Source organism: Polyergus mexicanus, unplaced genomic scaffold (genome assembly GCF_030449975.1).
Source record: "Polyergus mexicanus isolate NDT 795.1 unplaced genomic scaffold, iyPolMexi1.0 SCAF_19, whole genome shotgun sequence".
NCBI classification, from domain to species: Eukaryota; Metazoa; Arthropoda; class Insecta; order Hymenoptera; family Formicidae; genus Polyergus; species Polyergus mexicanus.
This window is the reverse complement of record NW_027223339.1, coordinates 4814668-4826265: the sequence shown is the minus strand read 5'-3', so window position 1 is coordinate 4826265 and position 11598 is coordinate 4814668. Positions and strand designations below refer to the sequence as shown.

The 11598-nt window shown below is 30.8% G+C and overlaps 1 protein-coding gene across 1 annotated transcript; it reads right to left on the bottom strand.

Annotated features, from left to right (window-relative positions):
- Nucleotides 1-315: 315 nt before the first annotated feature.
- On the bottom strand, nt 316-2480 carry LOC138941582 (uncharacterized). The gene is made up of 2 exons (XM_070311413.1): nt 2406-2480; nt 316-833 (listed from the first exon to the last, which is right to left on the bottom strand). The coding sequence occupies exons 1-2, from the start codon at nt 2466-2468 to the stop codon at nt 402-404; spliced, it is 495 nt and encodes a 164-aa protein (XP_070167514.1). The 5' UTR covers nt 2469-2480; the 3' UTR covers nt 316-401.
- Between the last annotated feature and the right edge of the window lie 9118 nt (nt 2481-11598).

Sequence of the window (11598 nt, the reverse complement as noted above, 5' to 3'; positions counted from 1 at the left end):
TAATTTTCTATATAAACGTATAACTGCGTCATATAATTTCTGTACAACATTTCATGCGTAATAAAAAACAATTAATAATTGAATATACTAAATGTTGTGATACATGTTACTACTTCGAAATTACATCGAGATGAAAATAATTTAATTAATACCAACTCGATTTTTAACAAATGCGAGAAATGATTATAGTGCGTCGGCGCAAGTTAAGAGAACAGCACATCTCTTGTAAAAGAAATTTATGTCACGAGAGAAAGATATAAAAGCATATCACGTCATATTCGCGCGATTATTTCGAAGGATACGGAGTTACGTCAACGATACGACGACGGTCACGACGATCGCGAAATTTGTACAAAAGGGACAAGGACAATGGATGGGAGGTCGATAATCCTAATACGGCGTCAGTGGCTTCCTTGAATGCTGCTGTTCGGTATAGCGGTCTTGTTCGGGTATTTGCCGTACACCCTGCCGCTTCTGGTGACCCTATAATGGATTTGCGGTGCGGCTTGAATCATTGACATGTCGCCGGACATGTGCGGACCGTCGCCGGTGCACAGTCGCTTCGCCCGCCGTATGCCGATGGCCTTGTGCTTGTGTAATTGCGTCAGGCCGTGTCGCTTCTGCTGCTTCAATATTATTTTCCGATTGATCGCCAGGCCGGCGTTGCGTCTTCTTAACAGTTTTAACGGCGAGACCGCGAGGATTGCCCTGGTGATGCGACGTCGACAACGCCACAGTAGAACGGCCGTCGCGAACCATGCAAACCATGGACCAGGCGAACCATGGATTCTGGAGTTCGGAATTGACGGCTCCCTCGACCAGAGAAACAACATCTGGAAATAAGCGAATATTGTCAAATAAGTTGATATCGCAAAAATTAAATAAATCACAGAATAAAATAATCCATTTATAAAAATTAATAAAATAAATTGTTAATTATTAATAAATAATCAATCAAAAATAGCCTCAATGATTGTGAAATAGAATTTTAGCTTTACTAATTGTATCGGGGAGTTACTATCAATTAATTAATTTTTCTAGACTATAACCGCAAGATTATATTAGATAATAACGATTCATTAAATGAATAGCAAAATGTGACATTTTCAAATAAAATTGATTTTTTAATATCTTTGTAATAAGTATTTTTTTTTTTTTAATTATTGAAAGCACTTTATAAGCGTAATTTATTTATTTAATATAATAATTTCTCTTTCTCCGACATATCTGACATATAAAAATAGTTATTATCATTACTTGTGTATTACAATAGAGAGTTATTAAGTTACAATAAAGAAAAATCAAAAAGAATTCTTTTATATAAAAATTGATACATATGTATGTTTATTTCATATTACTTGCAATATGACATCTTATGCAAATGTGCAATGTAATAAACATGTTAAATAGTGACATGGAGATATCGATCTTGTAAAAGTTTTAATATAATATATATATTTTTAGCCATAGCGTATATCATAGATTTAAACTTTGATAAATGACAAAACAATAATCTTTCATGGAATAAATAGCAACCAAAGTATAAATCTGAAGCAGAAGTTATGATAATGATTGATTGTTTAGTTTATCATAGCACTAATTAAAGTCAAAAGTTATTTAAAATAATAATAAAACTTGAGATGATGGCACGATGAATATTTTAATTCGGTATAGGATTTATATAATCTCTTTTAATAACGATAAATTTTTGCATTATCCATCAATGACGTAAATGTAATCTATAAAAATTTTATAAGATGCGCAAGTGTCAATAAGATTTAACATTTTAAAAATAAATAATAAGATATGTAAAAAATATTTAATTGTCAAATACAATATATTATGTAATATTATTAATTAAAAGGATATTTAATTTGTCAATTGGTTTCATATATACATCCATTTCAATTTTTCCTCTCAAAATGAATCGCGCAAACTGAATTATAAAACTAAATTACAGAATATTTTGCATAATGTAATAAGAAAGGAAATTCAATATTCATTTGCGGGGGAATAGAAATCGTTGATAAAATAATGGCGCGGCTTGTGAAATTGACAGGTGATTTGTTCGATCTCTTATACCGACATTAGTTGAAAGATTGCACGAGAAAGCATGGTGTAGCTACGACGATCGATTTCACGGTCGTCGTAGCTTTTTCAAGGCTGTGGCACCTTGAGATCCACGTGTGGATCCCAAGTATAATTCGCTTAGAGCTCCTGCGTCTCGAACACGCTCGCTTGTGTGTTTCCGACAGCGTTTCGACTTTTATAGCCCCGCGACATCTCCGTCGTTTGCGTGCGCGTAACCTTGCCCTCTATCTTCATTCTACCAATGTGACCCATTTGGAAGGGAACCCCCGGGGTAAATTTCGCATTGGTCGCACGTTTTTACTGTCAGGACTGACCTTATAGATCCACTCGCTGGCGTTTTGCCTGAAACTAGAAGATGGGTCGACTATCCAAATCATGGAATGGCCGTGAATACTGACTCATAAAAGACGGCGATGGTATCTAGAAATAGAAAAATAATATTTTGCAATGTTTAAAACTTTTTAAATTATTATAAAAATATTATCGCGTTATATAATAAAATAATTAAATTTACTATTATAATTATAAATATTATCATCTTTCTTTCGAGATGTTTGTTTTGAGTAAATTAAACTCTTGGAGTTAAACTCTAAAATAATAAAAAAGAAAAGACTAAATTAACAAACTGGAATTAAAGAATATCAGATTGTAAATATCGACAAGTATGGAGGTACATATATATTCTCCAAAAAGGGAGAAAGACATAGAAACCTTAAGTTAGTGATACATAAATCGATATAAATAAATAATTCAACACAGTTATATTGCCGACTTAAGTAGATACAAAAGTAAGGATTCGATTCTTTTCGACGAAAATATGAGACACGACTGTAGAACATTTCTTTGACGATAGAACCGACAACATTGAAACATTTCATGTTTCAGTTTTGGGGCGGAGTAACGTGAAGAAAATTATTAGGAAGCAAGTAGATGTGTTCGTTGAGATACATGACACGTCGTATCATATTTTATATATATATATATATTTACTAAGTTATACGATATTTATGATACGTCGACAATATTTGTCAAGCATATTTGATGCATCAGTGAAATCGGTGGAAAGATATTAAGGGAAGTCAAGTGTGACGCCGTAGGAATACATTTTAGATAGTTTGCTATATAATGTCAAGGCGAATGGATATTCTCCACATTTTCGCGAAACAAATGGAAAATATGGTATTCCACGTGCAAGTCGATGCGGAGATGGTTTATACGATGGGACATTTCGAGGAGACGCTTATTGAAGCGGAAAGACATATGCTATGTACAGACTACCGCGTTTACACCGCATATACAACAGGGAATGTGGTTATTTATTCTGAAAATATTTTTCATATAATTTATCATTTAATTTAATTGTATTGATTATATATAGAATGTCTAACAAACTTCTTCAACACATACAGGGTGTCCCATTTTAATCTCCTCAGGCAAATATCTCAAAAACCAAGCCCGGAAGAGAAAAATGTTTCAGACAAAAGTTGTTTGGTTTCGAGGGGGCCATAAGATGGTGACAATGATTTGACCGTGGAAAATCATTTGAAGGACATGTGAAGGTCAACTTTAAAATCTTAAATGGAAACCCCCATTTTTTATCTAGTATTCTTGTAGCTGACATCGAGAGCTTTCCAAAACACTATAATAAAGTATTTTTTCGTTAAGTACCTTTTGAGTTATTTTATATTTTAATCTGACATATTTTGAAATAAAAAATAAAATATTTCGTAAAATATTCAGTTTTCGATAATCTTACCGTAATACTTTTATGTACAGAATAACGAGACAAATCAATTAGTATAAAAAAATTATTTACAATGTATTTTTTAAAATAATTATTTGTTTTTTTTTTACGGTAAGATTATTGAAAACTGAATATTTTACGAAATATTTTATTTTTTATATCAAAATATGTCAGATTAAAATATAAAATAACTCAAAAAGTACTTAATAAAAAAATACTTTATTATAGTGTTTTGGAAAGCTCTCGATATCAGCTAAAAGAATACTAGATAAAAAATGGCGGTTTCTATTTAAGATTTTAAAGTTAACCTTCACATGACCTTCAAATGATTTTCCAAGGTCAAACCAATGGTACCATCTTATGGCCCTCTCGAAACCAAACAACTTTTGTCCGAAACATTTTTCTCTTCCGGGCTTGGTTTTTGAGATATTTGCCTGAGGAGATTAAAATGGCACATCCTGTATATGTATATATAATTAATAATATATTATTATATATATTATATATATATATATATATATAAATTAAAATTTTTTTTTAAAGAAACTTCTGCTTTAAATTGATACAAATTCTTTCTCTCTCTCTCTCTTTCTCTCTCTCTTTTAAAAGTTTATTTTTAAATATCTTTATAATCAGCTGCCAATTAAAATAAAATTAGCTGCCAGTTAATAATTTTACTTAAACTTATTTAAAAATAAAATTTTATTATTTGTATATATTAATATATATCCATTTATCAATTTTATATTTCACGATTTCCACAGATTTTTAATCATTTATATTCAACAATATAATCTCTCAAGAAGAAATACTCAAAAAGAAAAAAATTCTACTCAAGAAAATTTAAATTTAAAGAATACAAATTTATTTTCTAAATTTTATATATATATATATATATATATATATTCAAAAAATTAATAGATAAAAGAGCAAGTGTATCTTGGCCGAAAATCTTTTCATAATAATACTTTTTATATAATACATTTCAAAATACGCGAGATACATACAGTAGCAACATATATAAAATCTAGATATTAATTTAAAGTTTATATATATATATATATATAGATAAACCAAAATATAATTTTTAATTAAAGTTAATTTTGAAGTACATTTTATTTGAAAAACTTTTAGAAAATTATTTATTTTTATTCTATTTATAAAACTACGAAATTAACGATATATCATTGATATAAATCATATATACCTCGTTTTCAATTATACCAAGTATTCCAATTAAAATGTATCTCTTCAATATCCACCCCAAAAAATTCGCATCCACTGCTCACGCAGTGGCGCTCAAATCTGTTCGTTGACTTCTGACGGTGGTGAATAATTCGGCAGAAATCGTTGCTGTCAGAATGAGGATGCCTGAGCGATAATAAATAGGTCTAACCAGGAAGCTGTCATTGACATCGATGATTCTTAGCGATGAAAGCCTTCCTTTCGATCGCGCGATGATCCGTTATATCAATCAGTTTTAGGCTTCTCGCTAATCTCCGGGAGGATGAGACTACGATAAACTCGACGGTTTTGTTCACGCGAAAAAATTCTATCAAAAATACGAGTAAAAAAGGGATATAAAATAAATTGTAAAATAGCATATAAAGCGGAGCTGGAGAGCGCGAGAATTTAGACAAAGGATGGTGCCGCTCTTGGTTAATTGTCTGACATTGGCTAGCAAACATAGCGATTAGTCCATATCGACTTGAGCGAAACTTCGTTAGAGCAAATAATAAAATTTTATTTATCAAGATACGATAACGCGTATTGACGAAATATAACCCATGCTTCTGTATAACATCTGAAACATCTCCGACATGAGAATAAATATTTACACATATCTATTTATCTTTCTTCAATCACGAGATAAAGAATATATATAAATATACATATTCTGAATATTTTTTATTTTTTATTTAATGGAATATGTGAAAGTGTTTCTTTAAAAAAAAAAAAATTGTTATTAAGAAAATAAATAGACGAATTAAACAAAAAGATGAACAGTAGATTAATTCTAAATATCAATTCTAAATATGTGTTGCCGATATTAAATTGTAAATATGTGCTTATAAATACAATAACATTCTTATTTTAACGAAAAATATAAAGTAGTAAGAAATCATATATAAAAAGCATTTATATACGTTTTTATTTCATTCTTTTCGAAATATTTTATATTTGCTTGCAAATTGCATGAGCGTAAATGTAATAAAAAGTTTTATGAGACTTTTCCACGTAATATAAAATTATAATACAATACGATCTTGTCACTAGCTAAATATAAGAAAAATTATTTTATAATTGAAACATCCTATTTTAAAAACTAAATATTCTTATCTTCTTTATTTATGTTTTTATACTTGCCTATTTTATAAAAAAAAAAAGAAAAAATTAAATTATATTTAAATATAAAAAAAAAAATGTGCATATAAAAATTTTTCAACTCACATATTTCACAGAAAATGCTTATAACGTCTAAATTATTCCCATCATTTCAGCGTACCGAGAAAAACATTTCCTTCGACATATTGAAGAGTTCCACCTATTTCAGCCTTGCCACCCTTTCGCTGTCCTACTGCTTTCCCGTGACGTCACGGGATCGTGTAGGTCAGTAGGTCAAAACCTGGATACGTGACCCGAGTGCAATATATGTATCCGTGAGTTTGCGTCATACATTGGATGTATAAGAATTAGTGGGCATTAGATATTGCAAACAGATATAGCATATTAATCCAGGAATAGTCTCATACTTGATAATGATCATTGTTTTGTTGATAAAAATATAAATAAAAAAGAAACTATATAATTATGCTTTTTTTCTTTTTCCAAATATATACATCACGAGAACATCAACTTGTTATAATAAAAAAAAAATTTATATTTATATGTATATTATATTTATACCTTAATGATAAATTTTAGAATATGTAAAATATTAAAAAATTATCTCTCTCTCTCTCTCTCTCCTAAATATCCTAATAAAATAGGCGATAGTTTATTCTATAAAATATATAATACAAAACATAAAATTTTCTATAACTACATTAAGTGCGTTAAATCGCAAATACCTTCTACCAAGAATATGAAAAAAGTGTAACAATTTATCGTATTTTGTGATCAATAAATATAGATTGTATCCTTGATTAAGTATCCGTAATTTGCTTTCACGACGGAAGCTACATTTTGCTATTTACGATACCATCTATCATTGATATGCATGCCTCAAGGCATTACGATTCGTAAAATCATTTCTTATGAAATATATATACTGAGATTGCAGACATAGAGAATTGACACAATTCATGTAAATTAATCAAAAGATAATCACAATGAAAAGCAGATTTATAAAAAATTAATTCCAATGGAATGATTGAAATATATGTATAGTACAACTGTATTTACAAGCTACAATTTAGTCATTTATTCCGCATAAATTAAACATATATTGAAGAATTCTATTTGTTAAATTTAAATTATAACTGCGATATTATTTTAACGATTGCCTCGTGTCTATATGCTTATCGTCAAACAATGTATTATTATTTTCAAGATTTACAAAATTAATAGGAAGATATATATTATATATATTCGTTTAACAAAATATTTAATAAAAATATGATATACTATAAAGTGTACTAAATAAAAGTTTACTGTACGTGTGCTTTTTTAATTTCAAAACACCATTGACTATCTAATATCTTTCTTAAGATATTAAAATGTATCGAATTTGGTACTTGTAGACTTTTCATAGAATTTATAAAAATATAATGTATATATGTATATACAGGGTGTCCCATTTTAATCTCCTCAGGCAAATATCTCAAAAACCAAGCCCGAAAGAGAAAAATGTTTCAGACAAAAGTTATTTGGTTTCGAGAGGGCCATAAGATGGTATCATTGGTTTGACCTTGGAAAATCATTTGAAGGTCATGTGAAGGTCAACTTTAAAATCTTAAATGGAAACCCCCATTTTTTATTTAGTATTCTTGTAGCTGACATCGAGAGCTTTCCAAAACACTATAATAAAGTATTTTTTCATTAAGAACCTTTTGAGTTATTTTATATTTTATTCTGACATATTTTGATATAAAAAATAAAATATTTCGTAAAATATTCAGTTTTCGATAATTTTACCGTAATACTTCTATGTACAGAATAATAAGACAAATTAATTAGTGTCAAAAAAAAACAAATAATTGTTTAAAAAAATACATTGTAAATAATTTTCTTAAAAACAATTTTTTTTTCAATACTTATTGATTTGTCTCATTATTCTGTACATAGAAGTATTACGGTAAGATTATCAAAAACTAAATATTTTACGAGATATTTAATTTTTTATATCAAAAGATGTCAGATTAAAATATAAAGTAACTCGAAAAGTACTTAATAAAAAAATACTTTATTATAGTGTTTTGGAAAGCTGTCGATGTCAGCTACAAGAATACTAAATAAAAAATGGGGGTTTCTATTTAAGATTTTAAAGTTGACCTTCACATGACCTTCAAATGATTTTCCAAGGTCAAATCATTGTCACCATCTTATGGCCCCCTCGAAACCAAACAACTTTTGTGTGAAACATTTTTCTCTTCCGGGCTTGGTTTTTGAGATATTTGTCTGAGGAGATTAAAATGGGACATCCTGTATATATATATTTTTTTCTTTCTTTATATATTTTTTTATCGCGCGCACAAAATACAAGCAACGAATTATTATCATGAGATTAATTTTCGATTATATTGTTGTACGTTTTGTTTTGAGAAAAGGTTAAAGTTCACAATGTCGTTATAACTTTAGCGACTTCTCTCGACCATTAATTTCTTCCGCGACATTACTTCCCTCCATAGATTGGAATTTTCTATACTTTGTAGAGAAGATATTGCCCGAAGGTGGCGCGTGCCTAAGTGTTTTTCTTATGAAATACGCTATCTAAGAATTCATTCGTGAAAATTGGAACAACAATATTCCGACGACGTAGACTTCTAAGATGCTAAACTTGTTAGAGTATTTCTCGCAGTAGTGACAAATTATATCGCAAACATTCTTTAAATTAAAATTGTTCCTAATTTAAATATTTGTATAATTTTTAATAGCTTTTGCTTGTTTAAAAATATACTATTGATAACTTGCACAAATTTTATATAAAGAAAGGCATAAAACGGATAAAAATTATATGCAAAATCAAAATTCGATTAAAGAAAACTTCATCTTAATAAAACAGATTTTAAGAGCTAATTTAAAATTATTGTATATTATAAAATGTTTCAACTACGCTGATTCCCTTTTACGTTCGATAACGTCAGATTGTGCTCGCATTGACTCAGTCATAATTTGCAAGCGCAGCCTAAAGCTAACTATGGGGATAACTAATCGTTGACCAATGTCACGATTGCTTATGCGCTGTTCGATGAGCGTGCAATTGATTGCGAAGACAAACCGGTCCTACTGCCGACGAATTATCGACAGAATAAAGTATGCGCGAGCAATAATTAATGAGACGATGTCTACGATATCTCGACGATAACGTAGGCTTATCGTACGGCGGAAAGAACGACGTGTAAAAGAAAAAAAAAAATAATTTTGCGATCGCAGCAAGTTCGATTAACATTCCTATGCAGTGTCAGCAGCATTAATCATAAGCATATCATTCGAGCGCACTGGCAATGTCTGAATGAAACATTACTTTGACTTCTACCGTATCCTTCGCATTTAAATCAGTATATTTATCTGGCTTTTAAATAGGAAATGTAACGATAGAAACAGAACAAGAGAGAGAGAGACATATGAAGAGAAAGAGACAGAAATCGAAGGAATTCACAGTACGCAATTTTTAAAATTTTCCTTCCTTTCCCTCCCATAAAGTTTATCTATCCATTCTAAAGAATATCTCATACTCTGTATGACGACAAAGACATGAAACATGCAAGTACTGAAGAGATGACGAGTAGATGAGAGAAGGGTAGATCGCGCTCGTGGGAATGAACGCGTCTCGGTATACCATATTATCCTGCCACATTGATTTATCTCTTGCCGGTCGCGATACGCTTCTGTGTTTTGCGTTCCCCGTTCTCCTCTAATGGGCAATAACGTGACGATGATCCGCGCAATTATTCCGCTCCTCTCCGTTCGCTCTTAGTCAGCGAGGAACGAGCAAAAAAAGTAACGGAGACCTCGGTTGCAGCCGAGGCTGCACCACTGACCTTGGTCTCAAGCAACGTCTTGGCCGAAGCGATTCAGGAATTGCACAGGGACTTCTAGCGCGCGTAACTTACTTACTCCGGTATTGCAAAATCGACCGCTGTCGGTCCTCTAGCGATTCCCTCGACATTGCAGACCAGATTCAGAAGAATCGAGTGTAATCGACGTAATCTAAGATCTATATTTGGATTTATACATATGGTCACTGTTAGAGATAATAAAGAAACATTATATTGTATCTTATTTTGTATATATTAATTTCAGATTAAGTAATTTTGAACAGATTTTAGCGAAAATCAAGAGAGTTTAATAAGCGATACAAAAGAATCTTCGGATGTCGTGTCTTTCCTATTTAAGAGAGCCAGATTTGTATATAAAAATACTTCTGTATACAAATTTAAATATATCTTTTCAACTCAGCTAAATATAACCTCGCAGATGCTTATTTCATATCATTTTATAATTTGCCGTTTATTTTTTCTTACAATAATGAGGAACACAGATCAGTAACAGATTATGCATAGAACTGACCATTATGTTGTGGTTTCTGGTCGTGACAACAATTATTATCACATGGCATTGCATTTGGTTATCGGCAAATCACTAGGTACATGTCATTACTTACATCTATACTATATTATTATAATAATTATTATACGATTGTGATATCAATCTAAAATATTTTTACATCAAGCTGTTATCATGTATCTCATACTTTATCTTGATAAACATTTTATCCAGTTTATTTAGCCCCTTTTGATTCTGTACTTTAATTCTTTTGTGTTTTTATATTTTTTTGTTATGGTTTTTCTTAGTTTTATAAAATGATATTTATTTATGTAAAAAATAATAATTGTTTATCACATTTCTATTAATATTATTTAAACTTATAACAGTATTTAGTATTATTTCATATTTTAATTTATTAAAATGTTTATATATTTTCCTTTTTTTATTGTAAAATCAATCTAAATACAAATAATGTCAATTTAAATACGGAATTCTTAAATATCGTGCAGTACTAACTTGTATTTTTCCATCTTTCCCAAGAAATGTGCTTTATAATTGAGAGCCTTTCGTTCATACGTTTATTTTACCCCGTTAATTATTCGACATGTCGTTCCGATAACGATGGAATTTGCAAATTGCACGTGAGTCATATATTGTACATATACGACCCATATCCGTTTGTAAGCCGCAATACCTTTGCATCCGGCGTAAGAGCTTTGTCCGCAATAGCGTTATCTCTCGTAAAGATAGCGACCACGAGAGAGACGCTGCCCGCCCCGCACCGGTTAAACCACGGAAGGATACGTAGGTGGTTACCAAAGGACTTGGTGGGATATCAGGAGAACAGACGGCAGCTATGGCACGAGAATGGAAAGGAGAAAGGGAGAAAAGAGTCAGACGCACACCGGACAGACTGGGCCACAAACACGAATACTGGTAAGTAAATGCAATGGGGAGAGGAGGGAAGCCCGGCGAAACACAGGGGGAAGGAACGAGACGGAGAAAGAAGGAGACCCATGGTGGGGTTGGTTCACCAACAGCTCTGAAACACG

Bases quoted from the DNA above. Each gene is read 5' to 3' on its own strand.
- LOC138941582 (XM_070311413.1), bottom strand. From the start codon at position 2,468: ATGATTTGGATAGTCGACCCATCTTCTAGTTTCAGGCAAAACGCCAGC. The intron at 834-2,405 runs GTCAGTCCTGAC...GCTTATTTCCAG, and splicing joins CCAGCGAGTGGATCTATAAG to ATGTTGTTTCTCTGGTCGAG.